Below are 17,513 nucleotides of genomic sequence, written 5' to 3'. Positions count from 1 at the left end.
ACGCCCGCGTCGTCTGCTTAGAGCCAGGTTGAGATCTCCAGGTCTGCCCGTCGGGTTCCAACCGCACACCTCGGCGACAACCTCTACCGACGCGGGGCGGCGATTTGAACTCCGCGATGGGCCGGAGATGAAGGGAAACGGTTTAGGGAAAAAAAATTCGATTTAAAGCTTTCGTGACTGCAGGGATTCATACTCTTGGTTCTTTCGGTTAAAGTCACCACCACGTAGAAGTGAAACAGTAAAATAATAAAAATATAAAACAATTAAATTCTCACGACGTTTCGGCTGCAACACAAGCAGCAGCAATCATCATCATCAGGTGTGGAAAACCACAACAAAGAAAAATTGACGAATTAATTATCTTATTGTTTCCCTTCTACGTGGTTTCGGAAAAGTAGTTTCCGAACGTCGACGCGACGTTCGGAAACTTTTCTTACAATCGACGGACTCCAAACGGCGTCCCTGGCTTCATGCGGGTGCCGTTCATGCGTGCGTACGACTGTGCATGCGTGCGTACAACCGTTCATGCGTGCGTACAACCGTGCATGCGTGCGCGATTTCCTTTAATTTACCTCCCCCCCCAACCCCTCCCTCCTTCCTCGGCAGCAGCTAAACACGTTTCTCCATCCCGTTAATGATAATAATAATTATAACAAAAATAAAGAAACACGCAAAAGAATGTTGTTGGTGTTGTTGTTGTGTGTGCAGGAGGAGGAGGGGGGGGGGGGGGTTAAATGTTGAATATTCTTACCCACGTGCCCTCCTACCCCTCCATCACCCACCCCAACCCACACCACCACCCCCCACCAGGGCAAGTTCATCAAGATCAACTTTGACGTGACGGGCTACATCGTGGGTGCAAACATCGAGACCTGTATCCTTCAAAAGCCAGAAGGCGCTCAAGCCTCGTTTCAATCGCCGCGGCAGAATGCCATTTGTATTCATTTACATTATTTTCATTTAATTTCAGCATTTTTAATTTTTTGTTGTTGATTTTTTTGTTTGTTTTCTATTAACGCGACTTAGTCGTCCTCGCGGAGAAATCCGATGAGCTGTGAAGCTCCTTTTCGCCGATGTCCGCTATGTATGTGCGCGTGGTGGTGGGGTGCTCTTTAATTTTTTGTTAGAAAATAATTGGGTGACATTGTGAACAACAGCCATATCGGACGCGAGTACATCTAATCGGCACGATCATTGGTTGACTGCTGATCAAAGACTCAGTCCCTACAAGGCACGTGGTGAAGCTATGAGATGCCCCGTGCGTGTGTGTTTCTGTGTGTGTGTCTGTGTGTGTGTCTGCGTGTGTGTGTCTGCGTGTGTGTGTCTGCGTGTGTGTGTCTGCGTGTGTGTGTCTGCGTGTGCTGTGTGTGTGGGGAGCGATAGTGTAGCGGCTAGCGCTACGCTGTGCTACGAATCTGACGACCCGGGTTCGATTCCCGCTCACGGCCAACAGCAGTGACGATTATTTTAGCCGGTTCTGGGCCTCCCCTAGGTCGACTCAGCCTCAAATGAGTACCTGGTGCGGTGTGTAAACATCGCCACTGGGGGAGACAAAGGCGGTCGGACGTGGTGCTGGCCACCCATCCCCTCGTGAACCGTTCCGGCCTTCACAGGTGCTCGCTAACAGCACTTGCCCCTACAGTCTGTAAAGGCTATACGGGGGATCTTTGTGTGTGTGTGCTACTGTAGGCAGAAGACCAGAATCGGTGATCTCGCTGACAATGTGTTCACCATGATAGGGGGTGGGGGTGGGGGGGTTTGGGAAGGGGGATTTAGATCCAAAATGTCCCCCCCAATATATTGCTATGAAATTGATTTCTGTTTATATAATTGTGGTTATGGTTGTACTTTATAAATCCCTAATCTCTGCCATTACATACAATGAAACAAGAAAAGGTAAAAACAAAAATTAAAACAGAGCAATGTAATACAATAGACGATTAGACATTATTGTAAAAAAAAGTCTATCCTATGTGTAAGTGATTTTATTTTTTTATATTTTAGGCAGCAAATTAGTTTTCAAATTGAGATTTTTTTATGGTGGGGGGGACCCCCAGACCCCCTAGAAGATTTGGTCCCCCCTCCCCCCCAACGTTGACTCCTTGGCTACGGCCTTGGTTAGATCCATAACCGGACAGCGGAGCAAAAAGAGGGAGCTTCTATACTCTTTGGTTCTTTCGGTAAAGTCACGTGGGTATAAAATGAGATTACGTAGGTAACACATTCCTGTGGAGGGAGCTGGTAGGAACGTTGGGTTGCTCGGTCAATGGCCAGGGTCAACGGCACCACCACGTGGTGTATTCCGCACAATATGCCCGACTGTGAGGGCGGGCACAAGCCGGCGTGAGTAGGTTAAACGTTGAGTTTTATAAGGGCACCACGGGGTGAGCAGTCCCTCCCCACCCAGCCCCACCCCTCCCACCCCCACCCAGCCCCACCCCACCCTCCACCCAGCCCCACCCCTCCAATTTTTGGATGCACGACGGACGGACGGACGGACACAATACTCCCCTGTGGGCTGGCGGTGTAACCAGGAGGTTCCTTCCAGTATAAAATAAAAATTATACTTACGACGTGATGACTTTACCGAAAGAACCAAAGAGTATGTGATCCCTGCAGTCACGAAAGCTTCAAGTCACAGATTGAGGGAGCTTCTGCCCAGCGAGCAATGTTCTGGCTACTGTGAGTTTGGGGTGGCAAGGGCTTGGCTTGGCAGGGTTGAGGAGGGGTACGTGTTGGGAGCAGCAAGGGAAGTCGGAGTCGGTAGGAGGTGTAACAGAATGACAAAGAAGATTTTGTGATGGTCGGCAGAGAGAGCGGTTGTGGCGTCAGTCGCACCACCACCACCATCATCATCATCAGCACCACCACCATCATCATCATAAGCACCACCATCATCATCAGCACCACCACCATCATCATCAGCACCACCACCATCATCACCACCACTACCACCATCATCACCACCACCACCATCATCACCACCACCACGATCATCATCGCCACCACCACCACCATCATCATCAAGACCACCACCACCATCATCATCAGCACCACCACCACCACCATCATCACGATCAGCTCCACCACCAACATTATTATCAGCACCACCACCATCATCATCAGCACCACCACCACCATCATCATCAGCACCACCATCATCACGATCACCACTACCACCATCATCATCACCACCACCACCATCATCACCACCACCACTACCACCATCATCATGACCACCACCATCATCACCACCACCACCATCATCATCAGCACCATCATCATCATCAGCACCACCATCATCACGATCAGCACCATCATCATCATCAGCACCACCACCACCATCATCGTCAGCACGTATGTTTGTTGAACTTCTTTCGCACCGTACGTAGCCCACCGCGATAATCGGATGTGCGGGGAAGGACAACATACTACACAACAAAAAGCAGTTCTAAAGAAATGAATCTGCCAATCTCTGCGCGTGAATGTAGCGGTTCAGCGCTACGCTGCGCTACGAACCCTGCCAACCCAAGTTCGACTCCCGCTCACGGCCACCAACGCCTGTGACGATGATCTGACGCGGGCATTGGCCTCCCCCTAGGTCCACTCGGACTGAAATTGGTAAACGGTGCGGTGTGTGGTCAACATCGCCGCGCTAATGCAGTTCTACATTTACAAAAAAGCAGTTCTAAAGAAATGAGTTTTCTATCTGGGTGATGTCGAAGGGCATAGCTCCATTGGCATCTTAATAACGCTGCAATGCATAGTAGTGTAGTAATATATCAGTAGGTAGTGCAGTAGTGCATAGTGTAGTAGTGTAATGTATAGTATAGTGTTTTGTGTTAGGAGTGTAGTGTATGGCAACGTGTTGTGTGGTGTACAGTAGTATGTATGTACGTTGAACTTCTTTCGCACCGTACGTAGCCAACCGTGCTAATCCGAGGTGCGGTGGAAGAACAACAAACTAAACACAACAACAACAACAACCAGTTCTAAATAAACGAGTTTGTCAATCGAGATTGAAAAGTTGCACAGCTTGCAGTGACTTCCTAATACCGGAAGGGAAAGAGCGTTCCAGACGGCCGCGGTGACCTCCGCCTTTGTCCGGTGGCCGAGCCAAAAGCCGCTGCCGCTGCGAGAATGAATCAGAGTGGGCGAGCTCGTAAAGTTACAACAATTAAAAAAAAAGCTTTATTTAAAAAAAACATTTTAAAACAAGCTTTCATGAAATGTACATAGCAGCCATCCAGCAGTAGATCGATCGTCACGTCGTAAACATCAATGTGCTGTAGTAACGGCAGAACTCCACGACTTCGGGAAGTGGCCCCGAGGCTTGTCACAGCGTTGGGGGGGGGGGCCGTGGGCGATTTACAGCCAACGTGAGTTGAGCGTGGACAATTAGACCCAAGCCGAAACATCTAACATATTAAAAAATGTTTTAGAAATATTTTTTTTGTTAAGATTAAATATAGTATTGTCATCAGTATGACACAACGTATACCGAGTTTGCAGTCGATAGCACATTGGGAAGTGGGTTAAAATTGAGTTACAAGATTTGAGGAAACAACAACAACAACAACAAACGACAACAACAACAACAACGGCGGAAGCAACTCCTTGACGGCGTCCTCAGACCTCCTGGAGAAATCTCGCGCGGTGCGTCAAGCGAGAGACGAGCGCAGCTTCCACATCTTCTACTACCTCGTCGCAGGCGCCAGCGATAAGCAGAAGGGTAAGGAGGAGGAGACGGGGGAGGGGGGGGGGGTGGTCACCGTCAATTTAAACACGTTCTCCTGCGGAAGGTGCTGGTAGTTGGAACGTTGGGTTTGCTCGGTCAATGGCCAGGGTCAACAACGGCGGCACCACCACGTGGTGCGTTCCGCACAATTTGCCCGACTGTGAGGGCGTGGGCACAAGCCGGCGTGAGTAGGTTAAACGTTGAGTTTTATAAGGGGGGCACCACGGGGTGAGCAGCCCCTCCCCACCCAGCCCCACTCCTCCCACCCCCCACCCAGCCCCTCCCTCCCCACCCAGCCCCTCCCCACCCTCCCCTCTCCACCCAGCCCCACCCCTACCATTTTTTTTTATACACGACGGACGGACGGACACAATAATCCCCTGTGGGCTGGTGGTGGTGTAACCAGGAGATTACTACCAGTAACACGGAGTAGTAGCAGTAGTCATAGACTTTTGCGACCAATATTATCCATAATAGAGGTTTTTTTTTTTGTGGGGGTGGGGGGGTTAGATCGCGTGGGTATATAAATATGTCGTGAAACCCGCCACCACCCGACGCAGGCAACTTGTAAGGGCTGTGTTCACGTAAACAGAACACTTGGCCAATTCGTTACTTAGCACAGCACAGACGGGTTGTGTGATGGAGACTAAACCCACTGCAAGACATTATCAGTTTAACACGTGGTAGGCTTTCGCGAACCAATATCATCCATGATAGAGGGGTTTTTTCGAGGTTAGATCGCGTAAATGTTTAAATGTTGTGTCGTTAAAACCCGCCACCAGCCGACACAGCCAATTAGTAAGGGTTGTCACGTAAATAGAACGTGGCCGATTCGTCACTTTTACAGCACTGGTGTATAGTGTAGTGTATAGTGTAGTGTATAGTGTAGTGTAAAATAGTGTAGTGTATAGTGTAGTGTATAGTAGTGTATAGTGTAGTGTATAGTGTATTGTATAGTGTAGTGTATAGTAGTGTATAGTGTAGTGTATAGTGTACTGTATAGTGTAGTGTAAAATAGTGTAGTGTATAGTGTAGTGTATCGTGTAGTGTATAGTGTATAGTAGTGTATTGTATAGTGTAGTGTATAGTAGTGTATAGTGTAGTGTATAGTAGTGTATAGTGTAATGTATAGTAGTGTATAGTGTATTGTATAGTGTATTGTATAGTGTAGTGTATAGTGTAGTGTATAGTGTAGTGTATAGTAGTGTATATTGTAGTGTATAGTGTAGTATACTCGTACAGCACACCGGTGTGTTGGAAAGCCAAGCCACAACATTTACAATCCAAATCTGGCTGTCGCCTGATGAACCTAGTTGTAATTACTGGCGGCGTGTGTGTGCGTGCGTGCGTGTTGTGTGTGCCTGTGTGTGTGTCTGTGTGTGCGTGTGTGTGTGTGCGCGTGTCTGCATGCGTGTGTCACTTTGTGTGTATGCGTGCGCGCGTGTGTGTGGGTGCGTCCGTGTGTGTGTGTCTGTGTGTGCGCGTGTGCGTGCGCGTGTGTCTTTGTGTGTGGGAGCGGTAGTGTAGCGGTTAGCGCGCTGCGCTATGAACCTGGCGACCCGGGTTCGATTCCCGCTCACGGCCAACACCAGTGACGATTATCTGAACCGGTCCCGGGCCTCCCCTAGGTCGACTCAGCCTCAAATGAGTACCCGGTGCGGTGTGTAAACATTGCCACTGAGGAGACAAAGGCGGTCGGGCGTGGTGCTGGCCACCCACCCCCTCGTGTACCGTTACGGCCTTCATAGGTGCTCGCTAACAGCACTTGCCCCTACAGTCTGTTAAGGCTATACGGGGGATCTTTGTCTTTATCTTTGTGGGTGCGTCCGTGTGTGTCTGTGTGTGTCTCTGTGTGTGTGGGTGTCTGCGTGCGTGCGAGCAGAGGAGTTCTTGCTGGAGGAGTTCACCAAGTATCACTTCATGTCCTTTGGCTACGTGCCCGTGCCTGGCCAGTCGGACCAGGAGATGCTCATTGAGACCGTCGATGCCATGGCGATCATGGGCATCAGCCAGGAGGAGCTCAGCTGTGGGTCCATCGCATCGGGCACCATGCACCTTTACTCAAACTTAACTTTAACTTTGTTTTTTTTTTACTTGAAACTTTCGTGACCGCAGGAATTCACATTCTTGGTTCTTTTGGTAAAGTCACGTAGATAGAAAATAATAATAATAGTAATACAAATACCGCTTGTGTTGCGATCGAAACTTCGTGGTTTTTTTGTTGTTGCTATTATGATTTTATCAATTTAAATTTTACTTCGTGATTTTATCTTTTTTTTTATTTTGTTTCATTTTTTATTTTCTATCGACGTGACTTCACCGAAAGAACCAATAATATCAATTTAAACTCCTTTAACAAAAAAATGTTTGGTATTATTTTTACCACGTTAAGGCACCCACACTGAGCTCGCTGTGTTATATATGCGCAGAAGAGAACCCGGCTTACCGTCGTTGTGGAAATTTTAGTGGCAGCCAAATAACCGGGAACACGTGGCGATGTCGATTATAAATGTGGAAGGGGGAGGGGGGGTATAAACGGGAGGACCCGGAGAAAAATCCGCTCAACCACGGGGAAACTCCAAATATTCCGGCTTTAGGTTCGGGATCGAGCCCACGACCTCCTGTATACCAGGCGAGGTAGTTAACATCTCCTAGCCACTGTGATGATGAGAGAGAGACACGCAAACTCCAAATATTACGGCTTTACGTTCGGGATCGAGCCCACGACCTCCTGTGTACCAGGCGAGGTAGTTAACATCTCCTAGCCACCGTGATTATGATGATGATGATAATGAGAGAGCGAGACACGCAAACTCCAAATATTCCGGCTTTAGGTTCGGGATCGAGCCCACTACCTCCTGTATTCCTGGCGAGGTAGTTAACATCTCCTAGCCACCGTGATGATGATAATGATGAGAGAGAGAGAGACACGCAAACTCCAAATATTCCGGCTTTAGGTTCGGGATGGAGCCCACGACCTCCTGTGTACCAGGCGAGGTAGTCAACATTTCGCCACCGCGGCGTCCAAATTGTGTTCAATGCAATGGCCATGATCATTCCACTGCTGGATGAAGGCCTCGCTCAAGCCTTTGATTGCTCACCGTTCCTATACTTTCCACTCCTGTCGTTTTTGTTGCGCTGTTTGTTGTTGTGCTGTTGTTTGTTGTTGTGCTGTTGTTTGTTGTTGTGATGTTTGTTGTTGTGCTGTTGTTTGTTGTTGTGATGTTTGTTGTTGTGCTGTTGCTTGTTGTTGTGATGTTTGTTGTTGTGCTGTTGTTTGTTGTTGTGATGTTTGTTGTTGTGCTATTGTTTGTTGTTGTGATGTTTGTTGTTGCGCTGTTGTTTGTTGTTGTGATGTTTGTTGTTGTGCTGTTGTTTGTTGTTGTGATGTTTGTTGTTGTGCTGTTGTTTGTTGTTGTGATGTTTGTTGTTGTGCTGTTGTTTGTTGTTGTGATGTTTGTTGTTGTGCTGTTGTTTGTTGTTGTGATGTTTGTTGTTGTGCTGTTGTTTGTTGTTGTGATGTTTGTTGTTGTGCTGTTGTTTGTTCTTGTAATGTTTGTTGTTGTGCTGTTGTTTGTTGTTGTGATGTTTGTTGTTGTGCTGTTGTTTGTTGTTGTGATGTTTGTTGCTGTAACTTACTGGCCCCATGCCCCTGCTGGATGTCTGCGAAAGAAAGAGGTTCATAGCTCGTGGGATTTCTCCGGGATAAATAAATATTCTGATTCACTCTCTACCCCATTGTAGTTCACTCTGCCGCGATCTCTGTGTCATCGATCTTCCTCTCTCTGTCTGTCTGCCGATTCGTCATTCTGTTAATTTAGTATATATCCATTCATCCCTATATCGATCCCCCGTATTTCTACCCATCTGTCTATCTATGCATTCAGGTATTTGTCTATGAAATGCACACACACTATATATAAATACATTTAAGTCTCTCTATCCGTCTACCTATCTGTATCTATCCATCCATTAAGTGAATGTAGAAATAGATACAGTATATGCATCTCTCATTCATCTGTCTCTCCATACTTGTAAATATTTATTTATCCATACATCTATCTCTGTATTCTTCAGTCTTTATCTATCTATCCATCGATATTTATCTCCCATCATCTATCTTGTCAATCCATTCATCATCCATCTTTCCCTACATCCGTCTATCCATTCATCATCCATCTATCCATTCATCATCGATTCATCCATCTATCCATTCATCATTCTCTATCCATTCATCTTCCATTCATCCATCTATCCATTCATCATCTGTCTTTCCATTCATCATTCTCTATCCATTCATCATCCATTCATCCATCTTTCCTTACATCCATCTATCCATTCATCATCTATTCATCCATCTATCCATTCATCATTCTCTATCCATTCATCATCCATTCATCCATCTATCCATTCATCATCCGTCTTTCCTTTCATCACTTTCTATCCATTCATCATCCATTCATCCATCTATCCATTCATCATCCGTCTTTCCATTCATCATCCATTCATCTATTTGTTCATCATCTTTCAATCCATTAATGCATTCATCCATCTACCACCTGTCCATCCATACATCTATCAATCTTGTCTGCCCATTCATTCAATGATCTATTTATCTATCAATGTTTATTTCAGCAGGTGTGAACTCAATAGAGCAGGATTATAGCCTCATGTGCAAGCGTGACCTGCGTCATCCAGTTACATATCCGCCCACCATACCCACCCACCCACCTTTATACCCTCACAGCTGCCCCCACCCACCCACCTAAACACTCACCCACACATCTCTGTACCCCGATAGCCACCCACCCACCCATCCACCTGCCCACCCACCCATCTACACCAATATCCACCCACCCATCCACTTGCCCACCCATCTACCCACCCATTTACCCACCCATCTACCCACCCACCGATTGACCCACCCATCTACCCACCCATCTACCCACCCACCGATCGACCCACCCATGTACCCACCCATCTACCCACCCACCGATCTACCCACCGATCTACCCACCCATGTACCCATCCACCCATCCACCCACCCATCCACCCACCCATCTACCCACCCATTACTCCACCCCGATAGCCCCCCATCCCTCTACCCACCCACCCATTTACCCACCCATCGAACCACCCACCCACCCACCCATCTACCCATCCACTGAACCATCCACCCACTCATCTACCCACCCACCCATTTACCCACCCACCCATCTACCCACTCACACCCACCCATCTACCCACCCATCTACCCACCCATTTCTCTACCCTGATAGCCACCCCTCTACCCCAATAGCCGCCTCCACCACCACCACCGCCGCCGCTGCTGCTGCTGGTGGTGGTGGTCATCAGTGTGGTTCCTGCTCTGTCTCTCCATGGTGTGCAGCCATCTTCAAGGTGGTGTCGGCCGTGCTCCAGTTCGGAAACATCGAGTTCAAGAAGGAGAGGAACACAGACCAGGCCTCCATGCCGGACAACACGGGTACCCTCGCTAACGGGGGGGGGGAGTCACTCGATGTGGGGGTGGGGGGGTGGGAGGGGACACGCAGGGGGTCACTCACGGAGATGTCACGGAGAAGTCACTGCGAAGGTCGCAGGGATTGTAGAGAGAAGTCCCGCGGCGGGAGGCAGGAAGGATAGCGGAGGTGATTCAGAAGTTTTGCTGGGGGTCACGGACAGGTCGTGGGCATTGTGAGGGGTCAAGGTCAGCTCACGTGGATTGTAAAAAAAAAATTACGGAGAGGCCAAATTTGTAGTGCGGGGTCACGGTAAGGTCACGCAAGTTAACTCGGAGGTCACAGTGATCACTCAGAGCTCACGAAAAATTCAGAGGAATTCTAGAAAGGTCACGGGAATCATAGAGAGGTCACGGGGACATCACTCGTGTCGTAGGGAGGTCACAGGGAGATCATAGAGATCAGGGAGGGGTCGCGGGGAGGTCAAGTAGGAAGGTCACAGGGGTTGTAGATAGGTCACGGGCATCGTAGAGAGGTCACGGGCATCGTAGAGAGGTCACGGGGATCACAGAGAGGTCACGAGGCTAGTCACAGAGACAGTACTCTTTGGTTCTATTCGGTAAAGTCACGTAGGTAAAAAAATAAAACAACAAAAATCACGACGTTTCGGCCACAACACAAGCGGCCTTCTGATGAAGGCCGCTTGTGTTGTGGCCGAAACGTCGTGATTGTTGTTGTTTTATTTTTTACCTACGTGGCTTTACCGAATAGAACCAAAGAGTATGGATCCTTGCAGTCACGAAAGCTTTAAATCTAGAATTCACAGAGACTGCTTAGAGGTCACGGGCATCGTAGAGAGGTCACGAGGCAAGTCACAGAGAGGTCACGAGGCAAGTCACAGAGAGGTCACGAGGCAAGTCACAGAGAGGTCACGAGGCAAGTCACAGAGAGGTCACGAGGCAAGTCACAGAGACTGTTTAGAGGCCACGGGGATCATTCGTGAGGTTCGTAGAGGGCGCCGTGGCGACGCGGGGTGAGTGGCGCGGTTCTTTGACCGCTCGGCGTGCGCTGTGCCCTCCGCGACGTCGCTCCTCCAGCCGCGCAGAAGGTGAGCCACCTGCTGGGCATGCCGGTGACGGAGTTCACGCGCGCCATCCTCACGCCGCGCATCAAGGTCGGCCGTGACGTCGTGCAGCGGGCGCAGACCAAGGAGCAGGTGCTCACTCGCTCGCTCCCTCGCTCACTCACTCGCTCGGTCACTCACTTGCCAACTCGACCCGGGCGTATTGTGTCGCGCACCCATTCACTCAGCCAACCGCTAACCCACTCGTTCGCCAAGCTCGCTCGCCCAGCTGCTCACCCGCTCGCCCGCCCGCTCACCCCGCCCGCTCGCTCATTCATCGCTTGCTGACTCTGCGCAGCCCAGCGACATGCTCACGAACCCGTTCACTTACTCACCCATTCGCTCACGCGCCCGCGAACCCACTCGCTCACCCAGCTGCTCGACCAGCCCGCTCATCCGCCCGCCCACCCGCTCGCTCACTCACTTGCGAACTCACCCAGCGACATGCTGACTCACACACCGACTCACTCAGTCACTCACCCACGCACCTACTCACCCACCCTACTCACCCACTTGCCTACCCATCCACCCACCCACTCACTCAGTCAGTCACCCACTCACCCACCCACGCACCCACTCACTCATCCACACACAAACTCACCCACCCACTCGTTCACTTGCCTACCCATCCACCCACCCACTCACTTAGTCACTCACCGACTCACCCACCCACTCACCCACTTGCCTACCCATCCACCCACCCACTCAGTCAGTCACTCACCCACTCACCCACACACTCGCCCACACACTCACCCACACACTCACCCACACTCCCACTCACTCAATCACGCACCCACTCACCCACCCACTCACCCACGCACCCACCCACACACACACTCACCCACCGACACACCCACTCACCCACCCACCCACCCACTCACCCACCCACCCACTCACCCACTCACCCACCCACTCACTCACCCACCCACTCACCCACACACACACCCACGCACCCACCCACACACCCACTCACCCACCCACACACCCACTCACCCACTCACCCACTCACCTACTCACCCACCCACCCACCCACTCACTCACTCACCCACCCACTCACCCACCCACTCACTCACCCACCCACTCACCCACACACCCACTCACCCACCCACCCACTCACCCACGCACCCACACACCCACTCACCCACCCACACACCCACTCACCCACTCACCCACCCACACACCCACTCACCCACCCACCCGCGCACACACCCACTCACCCACCCACACACCCACTCACCCACCCACCCACCCACTCACCCACCCACCCACTCACTCACCCACTCACCCACCCACCCGCGCACACACCCACCCACCCACTCACCCACCCACCCGCGCACTCACCAACCCACTCACCCACCCACTCACCCACACACCCACCCACACACCCACTCACTCACCCACGCACCCACCCACCCACTCACCCACCCACCCACCCACTCACCCACCCACCCACTCACCCACTCACCCACACACCCACTCACCCACCCACTCACTCACCCACACACCCACTCACCCACTCACCCACCCACCCACTCACCCACCCACCCACCCACACACCCACCCACCCACCCGCGCACACGTGAGATTCTGTCCCCGTGCCCTCACCCTCCATGCTTCCTTCATCCCCGTCTCGCTCCAGGCCGACTTCGCTGTAGAGGCGCTGGCCAAGGCGCTGTACGACCGCCTGTTCCGCTGGCTCGTCTTCCGCGTGAACAAAACCCTGGACAAGACCCACCGACAGGGCGCCTCCTTCATCGGCATCCTCGACATCGCCGGCTTCGAGATCTTCGAGGTTCGCCTGTCGACCGTCGTAGCAATGCGAGGTCCTCCGATTGTCGCAGCGTGTAACGTGGGGGTGGTAACGTGGGGGTGGTAACGTGGGGGTGGTAGCGAGGGTGGGGGGTCTTTGTTAAACCCACCAAGCGGCCGTGCACCTCTCCCTCCCCTTCCACCGTGATTGGTGACGAGGATGATGATGATGATGATGGCGGTGGCGGTGGTGGTGGTGAGGATGATGACCATGGTGACGTTGACGATGACGGCGGTGATGATGACGGTGCACACTACGCTGACGGCGTATGCCCGCTCTTCAGCGCGCGCGTTCACCTGTGCGCGAGTTCACCTGCGTGCGAGTTCACCTGCGTGCGAGTTCACCTGTGCGCGAGTTCACCTGCGTGCGAGTTCACCTGCGTGCGAGTTCACCTGCGTACGTCCTTCCACCCCCCCCCCCCTCACTGTGGACCCTTGCCCCCCCCCACTCCCCCCCCCCCACCACACACAACGGATCCGGCCACAGCTGAACTCGTTCGAGCAGCTGTGCATCAACTACACGAACGAAAAGCTGCAGCAGCTGTTCAACCACACGATGTTCATCCTGGAGCAGGAGGAGTACCAGCGGGAGGGCATCGAGTGGAACTTCATCGACTTCGGACTCGACCTGCAGCCCTGCATCGAGCTCATAGAGCGCGCGGTGAGTCCGCAGAGAGTCGCTCAGTAGAGACTCTCAGTAGAGACCCTCACTCAGTAGAGACTCTCAGTAGAGACTCTCACTCTGTAGAGACTCTCGCTCAGTAGAGACCCTCAGTAGAGACCCTCACTCAGTAGAGACCCTCACTCAGTAGAGACTCTCAGAAGAGACCCTCACTCAGTAGAGACCCTCATTCAGTAGATACCCTCAGTAGAGACTCTCACTCAGTAGAGACTCTCAGTAGAGACTCTCACTCAGTAGAGACTCTCACTCAGTAGAGACTCTCACTCAGTAGAGACTCTCAGTAGAGACTCTCACTCAGTGGAGACTCTCACTCAGTAGAGACTCTCACTCTGTAGAGACTCTCACTCAGTAGAGACCCTCACTCAGAAGAGACCCTCACTCAGAAGAGACTCTCACTCAGTAGAGACCCTCACTCAGTAGAGACCCTCACTCAGTAGAGACCCTCACTCAGTAGAGACCCTCACTCAGTAGAGACCCTCACTCAGAAGAGACCCTCACTCTGTAGAGACCCTCAGTAGAGACTCTCACTCAGTAGAGTCTCTCACTCAGTAGAGACTCTCACTCAGTAGAGACTCTCACTCAGTAGAGACTCTCAGTAGAGACTCTCACTCAGTAGAGACTCTCACTCAGTAGAGACTCTCACTCAGTAGAGACTCTCAGTAGAGACTCTCACTCAGTAGAGATTCTCACTCAGTAGAGACCCTCACTCAGTAGAGACCCTCAGTAGAGACCCTCACTCAGTAGAGACTCTCAGTAGAGACTCTCACTCAGTAGAGACCCTCACTCAGTAGAGACTCTCACTCAGTAGAGACCCTCACTCAGTAGAGACGCTCACTCAGTAGAGACTCTCACTCAGTAGAGACCCTCACTCAGTAGCGACTCTCAGTAGAGACCCTCACTCAGTAGAGACCCTCACTCAGTAGAGACTCTCACTCAGTAGAGACCCTCACTCAGTAGAGACTTTCACTCAGTAGAGACCCTCACTCAGTAGAGACTCTCACTCAGTAGAGACCCTCAGTAGAGACTCTCACTCAGTAGAGACCCTCAGTAGAGACACTCACTCAGTAGAGACTCTCAGTAGAGACTCTCACTCAGTAGAGACCCTCAGTAGAGACTCTCACTCAGTAGAGACTCTCACTCAGTAGAGACCCTCAGTAGAGACACTCACTCAGTAGAGACCCTCACTCAGTAGAGACCCTCACTCAGTAGAGACCCTCAGTAGAGACCCTCACTCAGTAGAGACTCTCACTCAGTAGAGACTCTCACTCAGTAGAGACCCTTAGTAGAGACCCTCACTCAGTAGAGACCCTCACTCAGTAGAGACCCTCACTCAGTAGAGACCCTCAGTAGAGACCCTCACTCAGTAGAGACCCTCACTCAGTAGAGACTCTCACTCAGTAGAGACTCTCACTCAGTAGAGACTCTCAGTAGAGACTCTCACTCAGTAGAGACTCTCACTCAGTAGAGACTCTCAGTAGAGACTCTCACTCAGTAGAGACTCTCAGTAGAAACTCTCACTCAGTAGAGACTCTCAGTAGAGACTCTCAGTAGAGACCCTCACTCAGTAGAAACCCTCACTCAGTAGAGACCCTCAGTAGAGACTCTCACTCAGTAGAGACCCTCAGTAGAGACACTCACTCAGTAGATATAGAGTGACCCTCACTCTATCGACATGGAGGGACACTGCGTGTGTGGTGCTGCCCTCCCCGCTATCGTAACCCCCCACGGCCACGTGCGGCGTCGTCCCTCCTGCACCCTCCATCCCCTCCCTAGAACAACCCGCCCGGCGTGCTGGCGCTGCTGGACGAGGAGTGTTGGTTCCCGAAGGCGACGGACAAGAGCTTCGTGGACAAACTGGGGCAGGAGCAGGGGAGCAACCCCAAGTTCCAGAAGCCGCGGCAAGTGAAGGAGAAGTGCGACTTCATCATCGTCCACTACGCCGGCAAGGTGAGCCACGTTGACGACGTGGCGACGATGAATTGATTGACGGCAATGGGTGGATGAGTGAGTAGGTGAGTGGGTGGGTGAGTGAGTGGGTGGATGAGTGAGTAAGTGAGTGGGTGAGTGGGTGGGTAAATGAGTGGGTGGATGAGTGAGTAAGCGAGTGGCCGGATGAGTGAGTGGGTGGATGAGTGAGTGGGTGGAGGAGTGAGTGAGTGAGTGGTTGGATGAGTGAGTGGCCGGTTGAGTGAGTGGGTGGATGAGTGAGTGAGTGGGTGGGTGGATGAGTGGGTGGATGAGTGAATGAGTGAGTGGGTGGGTGGATGAGGGAGTGGGTAAATTAATGAGTGGGTGGGTGGGTGAGTATGTGAGTGGGTGGATGAGTGGGTGGATGAGTGAGTGAGTGGATGAGGGATTGGGTAGATTAATGAGTGGGTGGGTGAGTGAGTGAGTGGGTGGATGAGTGGGTGGATGAGTGAGTAAGTGAGTGGGTGGATAAGTGATTGGGTGGGTAAATGAGTGGTTGGATGAATGAGTGAGTTGCCGGATGAGTGAGTGGGTGGATGAGTGAGTGAGTGAGTGGGTGGGTAAATGAGTGGGTGGATGAGTGAGTAAGTGAGTGGCCGGATGAGTGAGTGGGTGGATGAGTGAGTGGGTGGATGAGTGAGTGAGTGAGTGGTTGGATGAGTGAGTGGCCGGATTAGTGAGTAGGTGGATGAGTGAGTGAGTGGGTGGATGAGTGGGTGGATGAGTGAGTGAGTGGGTGGATGAGGGAGTGGGTGGATGAATGAGTGGGTGGGTGAGTGAGTGAGTGGGTGGATGAGTGGGTGGATGAGTGAGTGAGTGAGTGGGTGGATGAGTGAGTGGGTGGGTAAATGGGTGGTTGGATGAGTGAATAAGTGTGTGGCCGGATGAGTGAGTGGGTGGATGAGTGAGTGAGCGGGTGGATGAGTGAGTGAGTGAGTGGGTGGATGAGTGGATGGACGAGTGAGTGGGTGGATGAGGGATTGGGTGGATGAATGAGTGGGTGGGTGGATGAGTCGGTGGATGATTGAGTGAGTGTGTGGATGAATGAGTGAGTGGGTGGATGAGTGAGTGGTTGGATGAGTAAGTGAGTGAGTGGGTGGATGTGTGAGTGGGTGGATGAGTGGGTGGATGAGTGAGTGGGTGGATGAGTAGGTGGATGAGTGTGTGGATGAGTGAGTGAGTGGATGAGGGATTGGGTAGATTAATGAGTGGGTGGGTGAGTGAGTGGGTGGATGAGTGGGTGGATGAGTGAGTAAGTGAGTGGGTGGATAAGTGATTGGGTGGGTAAATGAGTGGGTGGATGAATGAGTGAGTAGCCGGATGAGTGAGTGGGTGGATGAGTGAGTGAGTGAGTGGGTAAATGAGTGGGTGGATGAGTTAGTAAGTGAGTGGCCGGATGAGTGAGTGGGTGGATGAGTGAGTGGGTGGATGAGTGAGTGAGTGAGTGGTTGGATGAGTGAGTGGCCGGATTAGTGAGTAGGTGGATGAGTGAGTGGGTGGATGAGTGGGTGGATGAGTGAGTGAGTGGGTGGATGAGGGAGTGGGTGGATGAATGAGTGGGTGGGTGAGTGAGTGAGTGGGTGGATGAGTGGGTGGATGAGTGAGTGAGTGAGTGGGTGGATGAGTGAGTGGGTGGGTAAATGGGTGGTTGGATGAGTGAGTAAGTGTGTGGCCGGATGAGTGAGTGGGTGGATGAGTGAGTGAGCGGGTGGATGAGTGAGTGAGTGAGTGGGT

General features: G+C 51.6%; 1 protein-coding gene across 1 annotated transcript in view; it reads left to right on the top strand.

Moving 5' to 3' along the window:
* LOC116955064 (myosin-10-like) overlaps positions 1-17,513 on the top strand; it is a 124,402-nt gene that overhangs the window by 62,053 nt on the left and 44,836 nt on the right. Inside the window, exons 8-15 of the mRNA XM_032976017.2 lie at positions 811-874; positions 4,634-4,732; positions 6,621-6,764; positions 10,128-10,223; positions 11,295-11,413; positions 12,960-13,112; positions 13,617-13,790; positions 15,585-15,758. Of these exons, the coding sequence (XP_032831908.2) occupies positions 811-874; positions 4,634-4,732; positions 6,621-6,764; positions 10,128-10,223; positions 11,295-11,413; positions 12,960-13,112; positions 13,617-13,790; positions 15,585-15,758 (1,023 nt within the window). The remainder of the gene's footprint in view (positions 1-810; positions 875-4,633; positions 4,733-6,620; positions 6,765-10,127; positions 10,224-11,294; positions 11,414-12,959; positions 13,113-13,616; positions 13,791-15,584; positions 15,759-17,513) is intronic.

The sequence above is a fragment of the Petromyzon marinus genome, chromosome 58, assembly GCF_048934315.1.
Source record: "Petromyzon marinus isolate PM22_M1 ecotype Great Lakes invasive population chromosome 58, UKy_Petmar_22M1.pri1.0, whole genome shotgun sequence".
Taxonomy (NCBI): domain Eukaryota; kingdom Metazoa; phylum Chordata; class Hyperoartia; order Petromyzontiformes; family Petromyzontidae; genus Petromyzon; species Petromyzon marinus.
The sequence above is the reverse complement of the archived record's forward strand: the minus strand, read 5'-3'. Positions and strand labels throughout refer to the sequence as shown.